The following is a 20,690-nucleotide window of genomic DNA, read 5'->3' as shown; positions in this document are numbered from 1 at the left end:
CAGTAGAAAGGGGTTATCTCTTCAGGGAGTCATAGGGAGATAAGGTCAATTTGTTGAGACTTTAGTTTGCAAGCTTTATCTTCTCATGCCAACTTAGCAGATAGAATGTAATTTTGATAACTAAGGCTCAAAGTTATTTTCTCTATTATTGTCCAATTTACTAGGAGTATTTTTATTATGTTCCAATATAGAAGAAAGATAATAAGATGAGAAGATGTACTCATTTTCCAAATATGATGATGATGATGATGATGGTAGTGATAGTGGTGACGGTGTGTGTGTTTATGTGTGTATGTCATTGCTAAGATCAGTGCAACAGAACAGAAATGTTCAAAGAGAAAAATCACATCCACATTAGATTCTTGTTATTGCTATCTCTTTGAATTATAAAAATAATTTTGATACAGTAAAACCTCATTAATTTGAATCTACTAATCAGGAGTTTAGTTGATTAGAAGTTGCCCTTACATTGAGAAAGGGATTATAAAAACAATTTTGAAAGACACTTTTAAACTATTAATACTTAAAAGAACCTTTTCAAGCATTTCAAAAGCACCTATTTACTTCCAATTGATGTGCTAATTTTACACATTTTATCTATTCCTTGAAAACAGTTTTAAGCACTTCTGTGAAATGACCTTTTTGATATTTTCCCTGTGTGCTTTAAAATATTCTGTAGTTGTTATTTTTCACTGATTCATATAATCTTTCTCCAAAATTGTATTTTATTGCATATGAACCACACATGTAATTTAGTATAATTATCTAAGACACTGTGCACTTCTGATGTACAGTTTTATATAAAACATATATTACGTATTCACACTTAATCTCTTTAAATGATATAGAATCTTGACTGTAAACTGGAAGCAATTTTGGTATTGACTGGAGACATTTTTGATTGTCACTACTGGCATCTAGTAGGTATAGGCAGAGATGTCACTGACATCCTACAATACACAGACAATCCCTTACAACAAGACTTTCCTGCTAATAGTACCACTGTTGAGAAACCCTGATGCAGAACCAGTTAAATCAATCTTATTGGGGGCATCAGAGATATTCATTGAATTTCATTACAGTAGAAATGACATCACAGAGTAGAAGCTCTGTAATTTGACCTAGGGACTGTAACAAATTGATCAACATACAGAGGTGGTCATCATAAGGACCTAGGTCTACTGTACTGATACTGACATGGGGTTCATGCCTGGTTTATGAAAATTAGTTCAATTTAAGGAGGTGGTCACTATGGAGGTTCTACTATATTTCTAAAATAAACTAATATTTCACTCCTTTAGGTTTTTTAAAATACAGAAATGATAAAGTGTTCTGAAAATCAGAAACTGAGTCCTGAAAACTGATAGGTACAAATAGTACATTTCAATTTGGCTGCCAATGTTTTCCAGATCCTGGACTCAAGTTTAAAATTTTTACTATATAATTTTATAATTACATAAGTTACATAGTCATATTATGCCTGTATTTCCAGGCCAGGTTCTGTTAACCCTAAGGCTGGTCACAGGAATCTGGAAGGTTCATGGAGAGACTTTAAAAAAAAAAAAAAAAATCAGGAGAATTCAAGGACCCTCAGAAATGCAGTCCTAGCATACATTTTCTGACTCTTTGAATCATCTTGCTTCCCCAAATTACCGAGAAGATTGTCAGTAAGTGCCACAAACAAAAATAAACTACTATTTTTGGCAATCAAAATAACCCAGTCCCTAGGAAAATGGTGAATTCCTAAGAATAAAAATGGAAATTCAATAAGAACTTGATTAGTCAAAATTTAATAAGCTAAACCCATAATTCAAGAAAAGATTCTTTTTGAAGAAACAGCATATTACATGATGGGTCCTGAATATGTATATATGCTTTCCTAGGACTTTTGACTTCCAGAATCATATTAAACAATACTAAGTGTCTTTATATTGTTTTGCCTCTAGTGATTCTCTGCTGAATTATGATACTTTCTAATCATGTTAAAGACATTCTATTCCATTTTTAAAAAGAGTTTTTAATAAGGAGAAGGTGTTTGGCATCTATTGATATAATCCTGTGGCTTATATTATTTTACCTAATTGGAGACAAAATTATTGATTTTGTATTGTTAAACTATGTATTTTTCTTGTCCAAAACGATGACTGAGGCCAAGATAATAGAAACAATATTACATTTTATAAAGATTTCCAACATAAGTATTGAACCAAAAAGTATTTTCTAATGAAAGCCCTTGTTAATCAGAAGGGTAAATCAGAATCCCTTTCCAAAAAGATTAACTGAGGTTTTACTGAATCACACTAAAGAGAATGACCAGTTTGGTCTGTGAATGTCAGGCTGCAAAAGCACCTTTGAGTTGTAGACCCCACTGGGTTTGAACAGTAATATACTGTGTAACTGGCAGACAAGGATACAAATGGAATTAAAAAATATATAGCTTTAGAAACTGAAATTGGGGTATGGGAAATTTCACTTTGTGTGAAATTGGTTCTCACAGCTAACTTCCTGTAGTTTCTCCAAACCTATAATCAACTCCCCTGCAGAGTACAGCCAGGCTAAAAAAATGCTTTGAGATGATCCAATCCTGCATGATTTGTGCTAAAAATAGCAACCCATTCTGAAAGGTGATAGAAATGGAAATAATTGTGTTAGGAATAATTTACTATACTGGCAGCACTTGGTTATGTTTGAGAACTATGAATAATGTAAAATATTATGGGGAAAGAAGAATGTTAATCAGACTCTTGCTATAGAATTCAGTAATGACCTAGAATAATGAAAGTTACTGATGAGAAGAAAGCTCTGGGTCTTGTTTTTTTTTTACCTTCTCAATAGGAAATATATTTGAAATGCACTGATCAATCTTCTTATGCAGATTTTTAAAATTATCAGGTATGGCCCAATTTATAGAAATAGTTTACCATAAATCTTTTTCTCTTTTCTCACAACATGCTCTTTTTTTTTCTTTTCCTCTTAAGATGTTAATTTATCATGCAAAGATTTTTTTTTCATTAAGTGCATTAATGCTTTTGTTTGTACAGGAATTTTCAAATCAAAAGGACTCCCCATAGTTCCTAAATGTAAATCCTTAGCAAATGACATGCCAAGATGGTAGCTCTATTCCACGTGGGTAAAGACAAATTCGGACGTATCTTGGGATTTTAACCAGGGCTCCAGCCTTTGGGTTGTACTGTGTCTCTGACACATCTCCTTTATGATAACTTCAGATTGACTGTAATGGAACATTTTGTAGAAGAAATTGGCTTCTAGCAGTTGAATAGTGATGCTGGGAATAAATTTGGTTTCCCTGAATAATGGTTTCTCAAAGCAATCACAGCTTCCTTAGAAGTTTAGAATTGATACCATTTCTTATCCTTGTATTTCAGCATTAACTGCAAAGGAAAAAAGAGTCATGATAAGATGGTTAAAAAAAAAAATCTTTAGAAGTGCTATTTAAATCAAGTCCATATTTAACTAATGCATATCTAACTAAATCTCAAAACTTATAATAAAATTACATGTCTTTTATTTTGTGATGTAAAACAGAAATATTTTTTTAAAAATGAATACCCACTAGTACTCTGGGATGCTGAGGCAGGTGGATTGCCTGAGCTCAGGAGTTTGAGACCAGCCTGAGCAAGAGCGAGACCAAAACAAACAAACAAACAAACAAAATAGATGGGTGCCTGGGAGTCCCAGTCAATACTCCCAAAAGTTTGAAGTTGCTGTGAGCTATGACACCAGGCACTCTACTGAGAGTAACGAAGTGAGACTTTGTCTCAATTAAAAAAAAAAAAAATTGAATATCCAATCAAGTTATAAATACTCAGCTTACACGAAATGATTTTTAATTACTGACACAAATCATGAATGTGGATCCCAGTCTCTACTGTCCTGCACACTTTCTTGGGGGGACTCACATCATTTATCTAAACATCTTTTAAGCAGCGGATGCACAATACAGACTGAATGTAGCACAACCAATGAATAATTTTTAAATTATCCCTTAAGGTAAGGAAGTATCAATATATTGTAGTATTATTTTTAAATCTCCCCAATACTGGGGGAATAATAATAATACTTAGAAGAGATTCAAGTTATCCTGAATCCCACACAGCACTACTCATGTGGCATTTCTGTTTAATTAAAGCTCCTACTGCATAAAGATGCTTGTATTTACTTAGGCAGTTTACCTCATGGGCATGTTTGGAAAATGCTTCTGCACTGGTCATCATGCCTGCAGTTTTCTCTTCCAGCTCTCCTAGCCTCTGTCCTCTCTCATCAAGTGCAATCCGTGCTCGAGTCAGCTCTCCCATCACGCCTCCGGCAGCACCTTTCATCCCTTCTATGCTACCTGGTCCTGGAATGTGTTGTGCAAGGCTGCGGGATGCTCTTCCTGCTGAAGCTTCCCCAACTAGGAATTCAAGTTGCACCAAGTTAAAACATTTTGTCAGTAATGCCGTTTGTCACCAAGACAAAGTACTTATATTATATTGTCATAATACTTATTAAAAGACATAGTTGGTCCTATCATCTGTATATGTTTGGAACTGTTAGCACTTACCCAAGAAAAAATGCCTAAGAGAAGATGAGAGAGATTTTGTGTGCGTGTATACATTGGTGTGTTACATACAAAATGACATATTTGCATTTCTTGACATGGCTGATTTGAAATACTCAAAACATATGGGACCTTATATACAACTCAAATTAGCATCTATTCCAATCTTAGGCTTGATCATTTGCTAAATTTCTGCCTGGGTTTTTATCCTAATCATCTTCTTTCATTTTGTTAGATCAGCTTTTGTTGGCCTCAGAATTTTTTTTCTCTCCACCTCCCACCCACATAAATACTAGAGTATGGAGTATACAAATATATGCTTGAGGGACACTAAAACACATGTTAAAATTTTGTGACTTATAAAAGACTAAAAAAATTCCCAGTCACTTACAAAGCTCAGTTTTACCCAATTTCTCAATCAGGTAAAAAAAAAAATTTATTAAGAAACAGTTATCTTGGTAGAAATTTAGTGAGCATTCCCAAGGATATAACATTGGGATGGAATCTAGATTTCTTTTTAAATGAGAGCATATGGAATCTAGATTAAAAAATAAAAAAGAGCCATATACAGGGTAGACATAAAGTTCACGTGCAATTTAAAATAATCTAACATAGTAAATTGCACATGAACTTTATGTCCACCCTGTATAATTTATATTCTGTGAAATTTGCCCTTTTAAGTCTATAATTCACTGGTTGTTAGTATATTCACAAACTTCTATAACCACCACCAGTATCTGATTTTAGAATATATTCTTTATCCCAAAAAAGAAATCCCATATCCATTAGCAGTTACTTCCTATTCCCTCCTTGTCCCAGCCTCAGGCAATCATTGATCTACTTTTAGTCTTTCTCAATTTGTCTATTCTGGGCATTTAATATAAATGGAATTATATATTATGTGGTCATTTTTGTCTGGGATCTTTCGTTATCAGAATGTTTTCAAGGTTCACCCATGTTGTAGCATGTATCAAGATTCTGTTGCTTTTTGTGGCTAAATAATATCCACTGTATAAAGGCATTTAGATTTTTTGTAGAGTTAAAAGTTCACGAGAAAGAGAGCTTTGGTCTGCAAGACCAAATGGTGGTGAGACATTTTGGAAAATATATTCTTTTCTCTGAAAAGGTTCTCTCTAATATCTTCTTACTATTTTTCAATTATTGTTTATCAAAGTCTCACTGGTAGATTTTACTTTAACAATTTATTCTATACACTGATAAATCTTGTATTCGGAATATAGAATCAGTTTTCCAGCAGTGATTAAAGGGAGGCAGATTCAAAAATTTTTTTTCCAGTGTTTAATAATTGAGTGTCTTCAACTTGTCATGCAGATCTACTTTACTTACAAGTAGATCTTACTTGTAATACTAATAAATATAGAATATTATTAACCTGCTCTTTATTTGTATGAGTTATACATATAATTCTTATTAAACTATTCCCCAATATGGATGAATGATTTTATTCATGTTTAGTACACTAAATTAATTTTCCTTATGGCACATAAGGAAATATTTAAATTTTAAGATAGAAAGCAAAAATCTACTCTAGAATTTGAGATCACATATTATATGAAGTTACGCACACAGAGAAATAGACCTATTTTGAGATATATTTTTATAATCAGGAGTTTACTCACAGAGCTCTTCTCTGTCAAATGTTTGTCCACTTCCACCAAAAAGCCCCTTGAGAAAGCCTCTATTTTGAGCTTCTGGTGTCTCTATGGGAGTAAACAAATCTCCTAGCATGTCCTATACAAAATTCAAAGAAAAAAAACCATTACAGAAATGAAAATATAAATTAATAGAAAAAAATATAACACTGTGGTATGTTAGAACACATCATTAAAAATACAGTCTGTTTAACATGTATTTTCCTGATGATTTTTACTTTGCTCACAGTTCTCTCTCTGACATTTATTTCTTTGTCTCCTTTTCCTTCCCTTCTCTGGTACTTAACATCCTGAAAAAAAATTGTTTTTCTTCTACTGTTTTCCCTTCCATTATTAGAAAGCATGTGAAACTAATATATTTACTTTAGGATTATAATAATTTCCACTGTGCTCAATAACTACCAGTCTAGACTTCTGATCCTTTTTCAGTTACCACAGCCTCCCTTCTATCCCGGTTCCCTTTCCTGAACCAAACATGGTTCTTATGAGATAGGAAGTTTTTGGTGGAATGTGGAAAAAGGTTGGATCTATTTTTACATTGAGTACAAAATTATGAAATGGTTCAAGGTAATTTAAATGAGTCAAAATATGTAGCTACTATATGGTGAGGTACAATCGTTCTCACTATTTGAGCCTCAAAATGACTGGAAAAATTCCTGTAATCCCAGCACTATAGGAGGCTAGAGGCTGGAGCATCACTTAAGATCAGAAGTTTGAGACCATCCTGAACAACACAGCAAGACTCTGTCTCTACAAAAAATAATTTAAAAAAAGGAAACACATTTTCAGGCTGTATTCTATACACACTAAATCTGAATCTACAAAGAAGTGCTCTAGTTGTCTGTATTTTTACCAGACCTTGATTTCCAGGTCTTTCTAAAGCAGACTAGGGTTTAAAAACCCTCAGTGTGCAGTAAGGAACTTAGACCAAAAGCTAGGAGATCTGTAATTTAATATTAGTTTATCTACGAACTTCTAGTATGACTTTAACTTCATCATTTCCCCCTACCTCTATTCACTAGACCTGTGTTCTTCTCCTGAAGCCCTTCTCTCTGGAAATGGTAGCACTATCTGTCAGTGCTACCATGCCAGAAAACCAGAAATAATTATTAATTCCTTCCTTTCTCTCACTCCTATATCAAATAATCCTCAAATCCAAGGGATTATACCAAAGCTTTTGAACCTTCTAACTTTTCATTTTCACTATTGGCTCCCTTATTTTACAAGACATTGTAATTTGGGGGCTTAAGTCTTTTAAAAACTTTCTAATTGTTCTTTCTTCCTTCAGTCTTGCTTTTGCAAAACCAACTGCCATACTACAACTAGAATATTTGTTTTAATAAACAAATTTACTAAAATGTTTCAATGACTTCCTAGTGCCCTCAAAATAAATGCTAGATCTCTTGTAAAAAGGAACTTAGTAAGGGCCTCTAAGATCTACTCGTGGCTAATTCTCCAGCACTATACCTCCATTCTTTTTCCTTCCTGATTTTACACCTGCTTGGTGTTTTCCTTCACCCTGAAGCTTTCACATGCCTCTCTCAGCTATCTTTACTTTTTTCATCCCCAGCCATCCATTTACCTGGATAACTACCACCTGGTCTTCAGAAGTTAATTGTGCCCATAATCCTCCTCTAACAATCCCCTCCTGCTCATCAACCCAGATTCCCTTATTATATGTATATCTCCCCAACACTGGTACAGCCATATATAGTAGTTTCCATAGAGTACTATAGTGGTCTGTTTACTGATCTCTCTCCACACTAGCAGGTAGGGACTTGCATCTTGTTTATTATTGTGTTTCTGGAGTCTAGCCAATGACCAGACATATAATAAAAACCCAATAAATTTTTGTGGAAAACAATAAATATTATTATTTATTTAAAAAACTTACTATAATCTAGGCACTGTGCTCAGTGCTTTATATGAATTTCTTAATTCTGACAGGGTAGAGTATGTAGGTAGATAAAATACCCAAAGTCACACAAATGGGGGAGCTAAAATACAACTTGAATAGTTCAGAGCTTATATTCTTAAACTTTATAATGAATAGGTTTTAGTTTTCTTATTGTAAAATGAGGGTGTTGAAACAGTTAAATTTCTAGATAAATTTTTACAAGAATGTGACCATTCTTACTTATCTGAGGTTGATAGATTTTTATATCTATCCAGTTTCTAGCCTATGCTAACTGCTATTATGAAAAACAAATGCCCAGTTCTAACCTATAGGATATGTATTTGTTTTGTGTGGCCTTTTATCAAAGTTAAGCTTTGTTCAGAGAAATCCATGAATTCTCTGAATTGTATCCAAAATTTTGTGTGTACATACATATTTCTTACATGGGGGAGAATTTATGATCTTTCAGAAGATTCTCCATGGGTGAAAACAAACAATAAAATAAACAAAAAGATTAACTATTAATATGAATGATCTTCATATTTTTCCCTCTTATTATTTTTTTTGCACACCTAGAACTGTAGTAAAAGTTGGTATGATCATAATGAATTATACATATTCAAAACATGTTCTAGGAAGATTGTATTTATTGTCTGACCTAATAATATTTTAGCTTTTAGACATCTCTCTTATTCTCTCTTTTAACAACCCTGTGCAATGGAAATGTACCTCCTGACCTACCTGTAGATTATCACACATTTCTTGGCTGTATGTTAACCGCTGAATTTCAGTAGGGGAGACGAGGTATAATGCCTGCCCTTCATTGGTAAAACAAAATGTTCGTGCTATCCTCATGTCTGTCAGTGGCAAATAATTAACATCCAACATTGGGCGAAGACTAGGTAGGCTGAATGGAAAAAAGCAAAGTCACATTTCACATTCAAGTTGTTAGAAGCAGATCCTTATATTAAAATAGTAATTCTAATCCCATCTCATTGTGGTTGTTTCTTTTATCCTCTGTAAGGTTCAGTGGTAATATACTAGGATTCCACATAAAATCATATATACAAAAAAATTATGGACAAGTTCTTCTATCATAATCCATGAAGATCCTCAGCAAATGTCCTTGAAGATTAAATTGCCAGAAATTTCAGGGGAAGTTTTTGCAGCATTTCACATGTACCTACAATATGATTGTAGCCTTTAGTTTTATCAGAAACATCATAGCGAGAAAGCATCTGTGTGTACACTTGGTCTATCATCTGACTTTAAGGCAGAACTCCTAAGTCTGAGGATATCATGAACTGACAGAGATGTGGAATGGGTCCACTTTACTGTGCTCAGCCTTTGAGTAGGGCTTTGATACCCACTCCTTCACTTACTCTATACAAAGGAAATGAAAATTACCTATAACTTAGGGCAACTGTAGTAAAGGCATGATTAATAAACATATAGCCAAGGCTGTAAGGGAATAATAGAACAGAATTTGCACATCCAGCCGGACGTGGTGGTTCAACACTTGTAATCCCAGCTCTCAGAAGCCGAGGCAGGTGGATTGCTTGAGCTCACAGATTCGAGACCAGCCTGAGCAAGAGTGAGACTCCCGTCTCTAAAAGTAGCCAGGTGTTATGGTGGGTTCCTATAGTCCCAGCTACTTGGGAGGCTGAGGCAAGAGAATTGCCTAAACCCAAAAGCTGGAGGTTGTTGTGAGCTATGAGGTCTTGGCACTCTATTGGGGGCAAAAAAGTGAGACTCATCTCAGAAAAGAATTTGCACATCTAAATAAACACCACACATCTGAATTGTCTTACCCCATGGCTATATGCTTATACTAATGTTGTAAATAATAATTTTGCTAAAATATTTATCAGAATCTCTTCAGATACCATCATTAGAACCAGTTTTTCAGACTACTGAAGAAAATCAGTCTCATTGCTTTTTAATCACACCTCTAATGCCAAAAGGAAAAAAAACATATAAACTTGTAATTAAATCTCAAGTTTTAAAATCATTTTGATTCTAAGTGTGCACAATGATTTCAAATTATCCTAGATCATAAAACCAGTGCCTTAAGAAAAAAGTACTGATTTTTCTGATCAAAGTATTTTGAAGTATTTTGAGCCCTAGAAGTTTACCATATAACATTTTCTTGAGGTTCTAGCTCTCTGCCACCCAATATGAGAGCCACTAACCATATGTGGAGGCTGATATATAGCTAGTCTGAATTGAGATGTACTGTACATGTAAATTACACACTGGATTCTAGAGACTTGGTATAAACAACAAATTATCTAATACATGTGTATCTAAAAGAGTTATAAAATTGAAGGGGGAAAAGAAAAAGATACGAAAAATTGTCTGTTATAGTGCTTCAGGTAAGTAAACTCCTTAGGATGAGTCTAAAACCCAGTTAAACAGACTTCTATGATAGATTTAGTCAAATTAATGGGTGGGCTTGAGGAAGGGGTTTCTACTGCCTTTTCTGACAGGTTATATTATCTATGTTGCATAACAAAAGTAATCCAAGAAAAAGAAAAAGGTGTAATCACTGAAGGTAGGAAAAGAGAAAGAACAAGTAAATTGCTAGGGAACAATTGCTTTTAATGTTGAAAAAAAGAAAATTTCCTTTTATGCAGGACACTTCAATAAAGTCGAGTTAGGTAACTAAAGATGATTCTTACAAAAAATGGCTATAATAGACCAGTTTGAGAATTAACATATAGATAAGCCTCCTGTATCTTTCTCCATTTTTATACTTGCCTTTCTAGGTCAGGGTACTTAGGACCTAAGCAATCCTTAGATACCTGCCATCTCTTGTAAACCTAGAACTTGAGAAGACTGGGCTCCCGATAGTTGGTTGCATTCTGATAGGGTACGGAAATACTCTGAAAATATACCCAACATGGGAAAATGAACACAGCAGAGTACATATAATTATCTCCTACCCATATTTTTATATATGTATTACTAAAACCATGTCCAAATTATTTCCTTTTAAAATATTTTTGAGGATCCTCAGGAATACAGGAGGAGCTTCTACTATGACATAATACCAAAGTAGCTATTTTCAAGAAGAGCAGCTTTTACAAAAAATAGAGAAAGATAGATTACTGTCTTATCAACGATTTCTGTTGCTTTTAAAATTCTCTCTTGTTTTTCATTTCCCCAAGAACCATCTCTCCATAAATGTAAATGGCAGCACATATGCATGCAAATACAAGTTGTTTGGGGGGGGGGGGATATACATAATACCATTTGAGAAATCAAAAAATATTAAAATTTGGCAAACATAGGATAAATAATAACTAACAAGATAAAATTCCAATTGTGACATAATAGTTTAATAATATAAAATAAATTTTGAGTGACTAAATGCTAGCTTAGGAGAAGAGAAGGTGTATGTGTACATGTACAAGATTTTCATACACATACGCACACATATACACACATTTTTTTTTTCAAAACTATGGAATATCTAGAAGTTAAATAATTTTCAAACAAGACTGAAATGGCCTTCACTGGAAATTTCTAAAAATAGTTTGAGAAAGGGAAAACCAGATAAAGAGAGAAAGAAGAAACCATAAAATGATTGTTTTTATTTTTTCAAAACTTTCTCCTTCACTACTTACAAACCTGCTCGTCTTTCCTATCAAAACCAAAAACAAACAAAAAACCTACTACAAATTCCTCTCAAAACCTAGTTTCATTCTTGAACTACTTGCTTGTCTTTCTTTCCCACAAAACTTCCTGAGAGAATAATTGATACCAGGGGTAAAGGGCCAAATAGTAAATATTTTAGGCTTTATAAGCTGTATAGCCTTTCTTGTAGCTTACTCAGCTCTGCCTTGTTATGCAAAAGCAGCCAATAGATAAATGGCTGTGGCTATGTTTCAAAAAATTTTATTTATGGACACTGAAATTTGAATTTAGTACAGTTTTCATATATCATGAAATCTCTTTGATTTTTTTCAACTGTTTAAAAAATAGCCATTCTATCTTACAGGCTAAGAATCAGAGGGGTGCACGTGAGATTTGGTTTGCCAACCCCTGATTTATGCCACTGCTTCTTATCCCCTTCAAAATACCTTTTCCTTCTACCATGCTACTAAGATTTGCTTTCTCAAAGATCATTAATATCCTACTAGTTACAAGATTTAGTGTTTTTTCTCATACCCGAATTCTTCAACTTCTCTGCTATATTTTATTATCTATTGGCCACCTACTTTGTTTTGATAATCTTTCCTTTTTCTTTCATGAAGTTATACCATTCTGGTCCTTTCCCTACCTGTCTAATGACTCCTCAGTCTCCTTTGTTGGATCTCCTTCTTTTTTTCTACTACATAAATGTAGAGATACTCCCAAATTTCTGTCTTCAGATCAATCTATGTCTCATTTCTTTTTATATTAATGTTTTTGATGATCTCATTCACTGTAATTACTTTTAATAATTCATTTACATAGACAATTTTCAAAGCTGGATCTTTTGCTTATATTTTTCTAAGAGTTCAGACCTTAAATTACTTTCAAATATTCATTCTTAATTTCTTTCTAAACTTCAAAGTATCAGTTTATCCAAATGTTTTTAGCTTTGCTATCTGTTCATGGCATAACTGTTATTCAAGTTCCAAAGAGTTTTTTTAATCTTTAAGTTCTCTTTTAACTCATAAATTTAACAACTACCATTATAATTCAAACCAATTAGCTTTGCATTAAGTTTCCCTCCATTATCCCTCACACCTGTTCACTCCTTTCTTTCCTTATAGCAACATCTCCAGTTTAAAAGCCCATCCTAACTCTCCTTCCATGTGTATTATAGCTAGATAATATTGACTGCCTGCTGTAAAATCCATTTTCCTATTAATGAGTAATGCCAGACTCTTAGCCTGACATTCAAGGTCCTCAATAATTTGCTCAATCTATTTCTGAGGTTACTTTCCTTCTAATAACTCTTCTTTTATAATACATGTTCAACTATCCTATGACTTTGAACTCCAGGGACTTAGTTTGTGACTAGAAAATTCAATCCCATATTGCCTCTGTTGGAATTTACATTTTCTTTGTGGAATAATTACTTGTGTACCTGTTTTATCTCCCCAATTAGGTAGTAAAATTCTTAAAGGTTAGGCCCACGATTTACTAATTGTTATATCCTTCACAGGTCTGGTATAATGCTTAACTGCCTGAATGATTTTTGGAAATAGGTGAGATATTAAAAAGAATGACAGTGTAGGGGCAGAGACAAGATGGCTGACCAAAGCCAGCTTTCCACAGAGGCTCCCATCCAGGAGGAGAGTTAAAGGACAGAAATTTAGCAAGTAACCTGGTGGATTAGAGCTGCACCAAGAGAGAAGGTTGAAGAACGCACATCAACCCCGCTGAGGCGAGCTGAGACCCCAAGGATACAAACAAAAGGTACAAACGCCATCACCAAGCGGACAGGAGTCCCCTCCCTCATGAGAATGGCATGGAGTGCCCCACAAACAAATGAGAGGAGTTCAAAGGTCCTCCCTCTACACTCCACAGGAGAAACCCTCTAAAAACCGGACCTACTTCCCCTACTAGGGTGCCACGGCGTTCGCCTGCCAGGCATAAAAATGTATATATTCTCTACCTGTAACTCTGAGCTCCCAGCACTCCCCTCCACTCTCACTCTGAGGTCTGGAGGCCTGTCCCAGACTCTTGGGTGATTTCTCCAGGGGTGTGGAATGGGCCTAAACTGCAGCTGGTCAGTGCTGACTCTACAGCACAGGAGTGAGGAGAGGATGGTTGGCTGAGAGAGAACCACACAGGAGTGGCGGTGCCCCAAGGTGCAGAGCAGCAGCTGTCTTTTAGCAACAATAGGGCTCACTCCTGGATATTCTGAAGCCACACCCACTGTCTCCCTGGGCAACCAGAGGAGGCCGGGCAGGCACCTACTCTGGTGGCAACCACCACGGAACAGATCTGGGATGGAAATGCGGGCCCCGTGAGTAAAGGGTTTGCTTGAGGTGGTGCTGGTGTGGTGGAGCGCAGGGACTAGAAACCCACGCGCAGAGCCAGTAAGTTCCCAGGGCGGGGCTGACCCAGAGGAGACCGCTTTACTGAGCCTAAGATGCACCCGGCCCTGAGGGGATAGTCACCCTATAGACAAAGGAAGACAGGAGGCTAGAACTGACAGGTAACTGAATACAAACCTGTAGGAGCAAAGACAGGGCCTGAGGCGCAGGATGTGGGAACTCAAAACAGCTTCTCTTCTGCAGGGGAATTTAGCAGGGACAGAAACAAATTCTCGCAAAGTTCTTATGTTCTGTTCAATCAGTAACATCAATCAGGGGCGGGGCTAGAACTGAGTGAACACCCCCCAGCCTCCATCAAGCGCCTGAGGTTGTCAGGCCTCACCTCCCTCTGCTAGATAGAGGCAGAGTGCAGTGGCCTGGCTGAGCAGAAATAGATTTCCTTGTGATTCAGGCAGGTGCAAACCCCTGGAGTATCTATTCACTACAGGAAACTGGGTCAAAGCCCTGCAGGACAATCAGTGACTGACTGGGTGTGACAGAGGTCACAGTGACTGGGGAAGGATGCATCAACCTTTCCAGACTCATCTAATTGCTGGGTGGGTCCTCCTGACTCCATGGAGCACTGGAGCAAGCCATATCAGAATAGTCACCAGACCCCTGTGATCCAGTTGCCAGAGACCTTTTAAACTTTCCCACCCGAGACAGGTGCTGACTGAGACAATTGATTTGGACCTTTTGAACTGAGCCAATCGCCTGAGGACTATTCACGTGGTGCCCTGGGTGTATGGTTATAGGAAGGTTTGATTTTCCTTTTCCAATTGTTGCCTGTGGGGGGCGGGGTGACTTAATTGCTGGTATTTCTCCACAGCTGAGACTTCAACCCAGAGTAGCTGTTTCATTAGGGTCGAACAGAGACCAGCTGAAAACAAGACAGAACCACTTAGCCCCACCACACCAAACAGGTCCCCAGATTCTCAGGCCATAGCACTGTACGAGTTGTTGACAAAGCTCCAGGGGAAAAATCAAATGGTGTAAAACAATCATGGGGCAGAATCAGCGGAAAAACTCTGGTAACATGAATAACCAGAATAGATCAACCCCACCAAGGAAAGATATGGTAGATGTAACTGAAGATCCCATTCATAAAGAGCTGGCCGAGATGTCAGAAATCAAATTCAGAATTTGGATTGCAAACAAGATTAATAGAATGGAGGAAAATTTGGAATTAGAAATTCGAGCAGCAATTCAAAAGTTGGAATCAGAAATTCGAGGAGAAATTCAAAAGTTGTCTCAAGAATTTAATGAATTTAAAGACAAAACCACCAAAGATTTTGATGCACTGAAGCAAGAATTTTCAGCCCTCAAAGATCTGAAAAATACAGTAGAATCCCTCAGTAACAGAGTGGAGCAAGCAGAAGAAAAGATTTCGACATTGAAAACAAAGCCTTTGAATGCTCCCAAACTCTCAAAGAGGAAGAGAAATGGAGAGCAAAAATGGTTCATTCTCTCAGAGAGCTCTGCGATAATTGGAAGAAGGCTAATATCCACTTCACTGGAATCCTTGAAAGCGATGAAGTGGCCTCACTAGGCATTATGAAAGAGAATTTTCCAGACATGCCAAGAGATTCTGAAATTCACATAGCAGACAGTTTCAAAACCCCAGCATGACTCAATCCCAATAACACATCACCCAGGCATATCATAATTAACTTCACTAAAGTTAATATGAAGGAGAAAATTCTGAAAGCAGCCAGACGTAAGAAATCCATTACCTACAAAGGGAAGAATATTAGAATGACTGCAGATCTCTCGGCTGAAACTTTTCAAGCCAGAAGAGGGTGATCATCGATTTTTAATCTCCTAAAGCAAAATAACTTGCAACCCTGGATCCTGTATCCAGCTAAACTGAGTTTCATTTATGACAGAGAAATTAAATACTTTAATGACATTCATATGTTGAAGAAATTTGCCATAACCAAACCAGCTCTTCAGGATATTCTCAGACCTATCTTCCATAATGACCAGCCCAATCCTCTATCACAAAAGTAAACTCACTCAGAAACTTTTGATCAATCTCCAACTTCCACAGTGGCAAAAGGATTAAAAATGTCCACTGGACTTTCGAAAAACTCAATACCCAAAATTTTACCAGACTTATCAATATTCTCCATTAAGGTGAACGGCTTAATCTGTCCTATAAAGAGACACAGGTTAGCTGACTGGATACAAAAACTCAGGACAGATATTCGCTGCATACAATAATCACATCTTACCTTAAAAGATAAATATAGACTCAGGGTGAAAGAATGGTCGTCCATATTTCAGGCAAATGGTGATCAGCAAAAAGCAGATGTTGCAGAAATGCAAATCAAAACTACTTTGAGATATCATCTAACTCCAATAAGACTAGCCTATATCACAAAATCTCAAGACCAGAGATGTTGGCGTGGATGTGGAGAAAAGGGAACACTTCTGCACTGCTGGTGGGAATGCAAATTAATACATTCCTTTTGGAAAGATATATGGAGAACACTCAGAGATCTAAAAATAGATCTGCCATTCAATCCTGTAATTCCTCTGCTGGGCATATACCCAGAAGACCAAAAATCACACCATAACAAAGATATTTGTACCAGAATGTTTATTGCAGCCCAATTCATAATAGCTAAGTCATGGAAAAAGCCCAAGTGCCCATTGATCCACGAATGGATTAATAAATTGTGGTATATGTATACCATGGAATACTATGCAGCCTTAAAGAAAGATGGAGACTTTACCTCTTTCATGTTTACATGGATGGAGCTGGAACATATTCTTCTTAGTAAAGTATCTCAAGAATGGAAGAAAAAGTACCCAATGTACTCAGCCCTACTATGAAACTAATTTGGGGCTCTCACATGAAAGCTATAACCCAGTTACAACTTAACAATAGGGGGAAGTGGGAAAGGGGGGGGTGAGTAGAGGGAGGGGGATCGGTGGGATCACACCTGTGGTGCATCTTACAGGGGTATTTGCAAAACTTGGTAGATGTAGAATGTAAAGGTTTTGGCACAGTAACTGAGATAACGCCGGAAAGGCTATGTTAACCACTGTGATAAAAATGTGTCAAATGGTCTATGAAGTGAGTATATGATGCCCCATGATCATATCAATGTATACAGTTATGATTTAATAAAAAAAAAAAAAGGCAGATGTTGCAATTCTATTTACAGACACAATAGGCTTTAAACCAACAAAAGTAAGAAAGGATAAGAATGGTCACTTCATATTTGTTAAGGGTAATACTCAATATAATGAGATTTCTATTATTAATATTTATGCACCCAACCAGAATGCACCTCAATTTATAAGAGAGACTCTAACAGACACGAGCAACTTGATTTCCTCCAGCTCCATAATAGTCGGAGATTTCAACACTCCTTTGGCAGTGTTGGACAGATCCCCCAAGAAGAAGCTGAGCAAAGAAATTTTAGATTTAAACCTAACCATCCAACATTTAGATTTAGCAGAAATCTACAGAACATTTCATCCCAACAAAACTGAATACACATACTTCTCATCAGCCCATGGAACATACTCCAAAATCGATCACATCTTAGGTCACAAGTCTAGCCTCAGTAAATTTAAAGGAATAGAAATTATTCCTTGCATCTTCTCGGACCACCACGGAATAAAAGTTGAACTCAGTAACAACACGAATCTGCATACTCAGACAAAAACTTGGACGTTAAATAACCTTATGCTGAATGATAGTTGGGTCACAGATGAGAGTAAGAAGGAAATTGCAAAATTTTTGGAAAGAAACGACAATGAAGACACGAATTATCAGAACGTCTGGGATACTGCAAAGGCAGTCCTAAGAGGGAAATTTATAGCACTGCAAGCCTTCCTCAAGAGAACGGAAAGAGAAGACATTAACAACTTAATGGGACATCTCAAGCAACTGGAAAAGGAAGAACATTCCAACCCCAAACCCAGTAGAAGAAAAGAAATAACCAAAATTAGAGCAGAATTAAATGAAATTGAAAACAAAAGAATTATACAAGATAACAATAAATCAAAAAGTTGGTTTTTTGAAAAGGTCAATAAAATAGATAAACCTTTGGCTAACCTAACCAGGAAAAAAAGAGTAAAATCTCTAATCTCATCAATCAGAAACAACAAAGATGAAATAACAACAGACTCCTCAGAAATTCAAAAAATCCTTAATGAATATTACAAGAAACTTTATTCTCAGAAATATGAAAATCTGAAGGAAATTGACTGATACTTGGAAGCACGTCACCTTCCAAGACTTAGCCAGAATCAAGTGGAAATGTTGAATAGGCCCATATCAAGTTCGGAAATAGCATCAACCATACAAAAATCTCTCTAAAAAGAAAAGCCCGGGACCAGATGGCTTCATGTCAGAATTATACCAAACCTTTAAAGTGGAACTAGTACCTATATTACTCCATCTGTTCCAAAGTATAGAAAAAGAAGGAATACTACCCAACACGTTCTATGAAGCAAACATCACCCTGATCCCCAAACCAGGAAAAGACCTAACAAGAAACGAAAATTATAGACCAATATCACTAATGAATGTAGATGCAAAAATATTCAACAAGATCCTAACAGAATCCAGCAACACATCAAACAAATTATACATCATGACCAAGTCAGTTTTATCCCAGGATCTCAAGACTGGTTCAATATATGTAAATCTATAAGTATAATTCAGCACATAAACAAATTAAAAAACAAAGACCATATGATTCTCTCAATTGATGCAGAAAAAGCTTTTGATAATATCCAGCATCCCTTCATGATCAGAACACTTAAGAAAATTGGTATAGAAGGGACATTTCTTAAACTGATAGAGGCCATCTACAGCAGAGTCTCAGGTTATAAAATCAACATTCATAAATTGGTAGCCTTTATATATACCAACAATAGTCAAGCTGAAAAAACAGTTAAGGCCTCTATTCCATTCCCAGTAGTACCAAAGAAGATGAAATATTTGGGAGTTTATCTAACAAAGGACGTGAAATATCTCTATAAAGAGAAGTATGAAACTCTAAGAAAAGAAATAGCTGAGAATGTTAACAAATGCAAAAACATACCATGCTCATGGCTGGGAAGAATCAACATTGTTAAAATGTCCATATTACCCAAAGCAATATACAATTTTATGCAATCCCTATTAAAGCTCCACTGTCATACTTTAAAGATCTTGAAAAAATAGTATTTTGTTTTATATGGAATAAGAAAAAACCTTGAATAGCCAAAACATTACTCAGAAATAAAAATAAAGCAGGAGGAATCACACTACCAGACCTCAGACTATACTATAAATTGATAGTGATCAAAATAGCATGGTACTGGCACAAAAACAGAGAAGTAGAAGTCTGGAACAGAATAGAGAACCAAAAGATGAATCCACGTACTTACCATTATTTGATCTTTGACAAGCCAATTATTAAAAACTTTCAGTGGGTAAAAGATTCCCTATTTAACAAATGGTGCTGGGTGAACTGGCTGGCAACCTGTAAATGACTGAAAATGGACCCATACCTTTCACCATTAACTAAGATAGGCTCTCAATGGATTAAAGATTTAAACTTAAGACATGAAACTATAAAAATACTAGAAGAGAGTGCAGGGAAAACCCTTGACGTAATCAGTCTGGGTGAGTATTTTATGAGGAGGACCCCCCCCCCGCCCCAGGCAATAGAAGCAGCTTCAAAATACACTACTGGGGACTGATCAAACTAAAAAGCTTCTGCACAGCCAAGAACACAGTAAGTAAAGCAAGCAAACAGCCATCAGAATGGGAGAAGATATTTGTAGGTTATGTTTCCGACAAAGGTTTAATAACCAGAATCCACAGAGAACTCAAACATATAAGCAAGAAAAGAACAAGTGATCCCATTGCAGGCTGGGCAAGGGACTTGAATAGAAACTTCTTATAGTTACAGGTGCACGGCCTACAGACATATGAAAAAATGTTCACCATCTTTAATCATCAGAGAAATGCAAATCAAACCATTTTGAGATATCATCTAACTCTAGTAAGATTAGCCCATGTCACAAAATCCCAAGACCAGAGATTTTGGCGTGGATGTGGAGAAAAGGGAACACTTCCACACTGCTGGTGGGAATGAAAATTAATTTATTCCTTTTGGAAGGATGTTTGAAGAATACTTAGAGATCTAAAAATAGATCTGCCATTCAATCCTATAATTCCTCTAGTAGGCATATACCCAGAACACCAAAAATCACATTATAAGAAAGTTATGTGTACCAGAATGTTTATTGCAGCCCAATTCATAATTGCTAAGTCATGGAAAAAGCCCAAGTGCCCATCGATCCACGAATGGATTGATAAATTGTGGTATATGTACACCATGGAATATTATGCAGCCTTAAAGAGAGATGGAGACTTTACCTCTTTCTTTCATGTTTACATGGATAGAGCTGGAACATATTCTTCTTAGTAAAGGATCTCAAGAATGGAAGAAAAAGTATCCTGTGTACTCAGCCCTACTATGAAACTAATTTATAGCTTTCACATGATATCT

General features: G+C 36.0%; 1 protein-coding gene across 1 annotated transcript in view; it reads right to left on the bottom strand.

Moving 5' to 3' along the window:
* Positions 1 to 1,130: 1,130 nt before the first annotated feature.
* The window catches only part of STXBP5L (syntaxin binding protein 5L), a 412,846-nt gene continuing 393,286 nt past the window's right edge, over positions 1,131 to 20,690 (bottom strand). Inside the window, exons 24-27 of the mRNA XM_053565493.1 lie at positions 8,873 to 9,038; positions 6,202 to 6,313; positions 4,194 to 4,414; positions 1,131 to 3,392 (exon numbers count right to left, since the gene is read on the bottom strand). Coding sequence (XP_053421468.1) covers positions 3,351 to 3,392; positions 4,194 to 4,414; positions 6,202 to 6,313; positions 8,873 to 9,038 — 541 coding nt within the window. The 3' untranslated portion in view covers positions 1,131 to 3,350. The remainder of the gene's footprint in view (positions 3,393 to 4,193; positions 4,415 to 6,201; positions 6,314 to 8,872; positions 9,039 to 20,690) is intronic.

The sequence above is a fragment of the Nycticebus coucang genome, chromosome 16, assembly GCF_027406575.1.
Source record: "Nycticebus coucang isolate mNycCou1 chromosome 16, mNycCou1.pri, whole genome shotgun sequence".
In the NCBI taxonomy this organism is placed as follows: domain Eukaryota; kingdom Metazoa; phylum Chordata; class Mammalia; order Primates; family Lorisidae; genus Nycticebus; species Nycticebus coucang.
The sequence above is the reverse complement of the archived record's forward strand: the minus strand, read 5'-3'. Positions and strand labels throughout refer to the sequence as shown.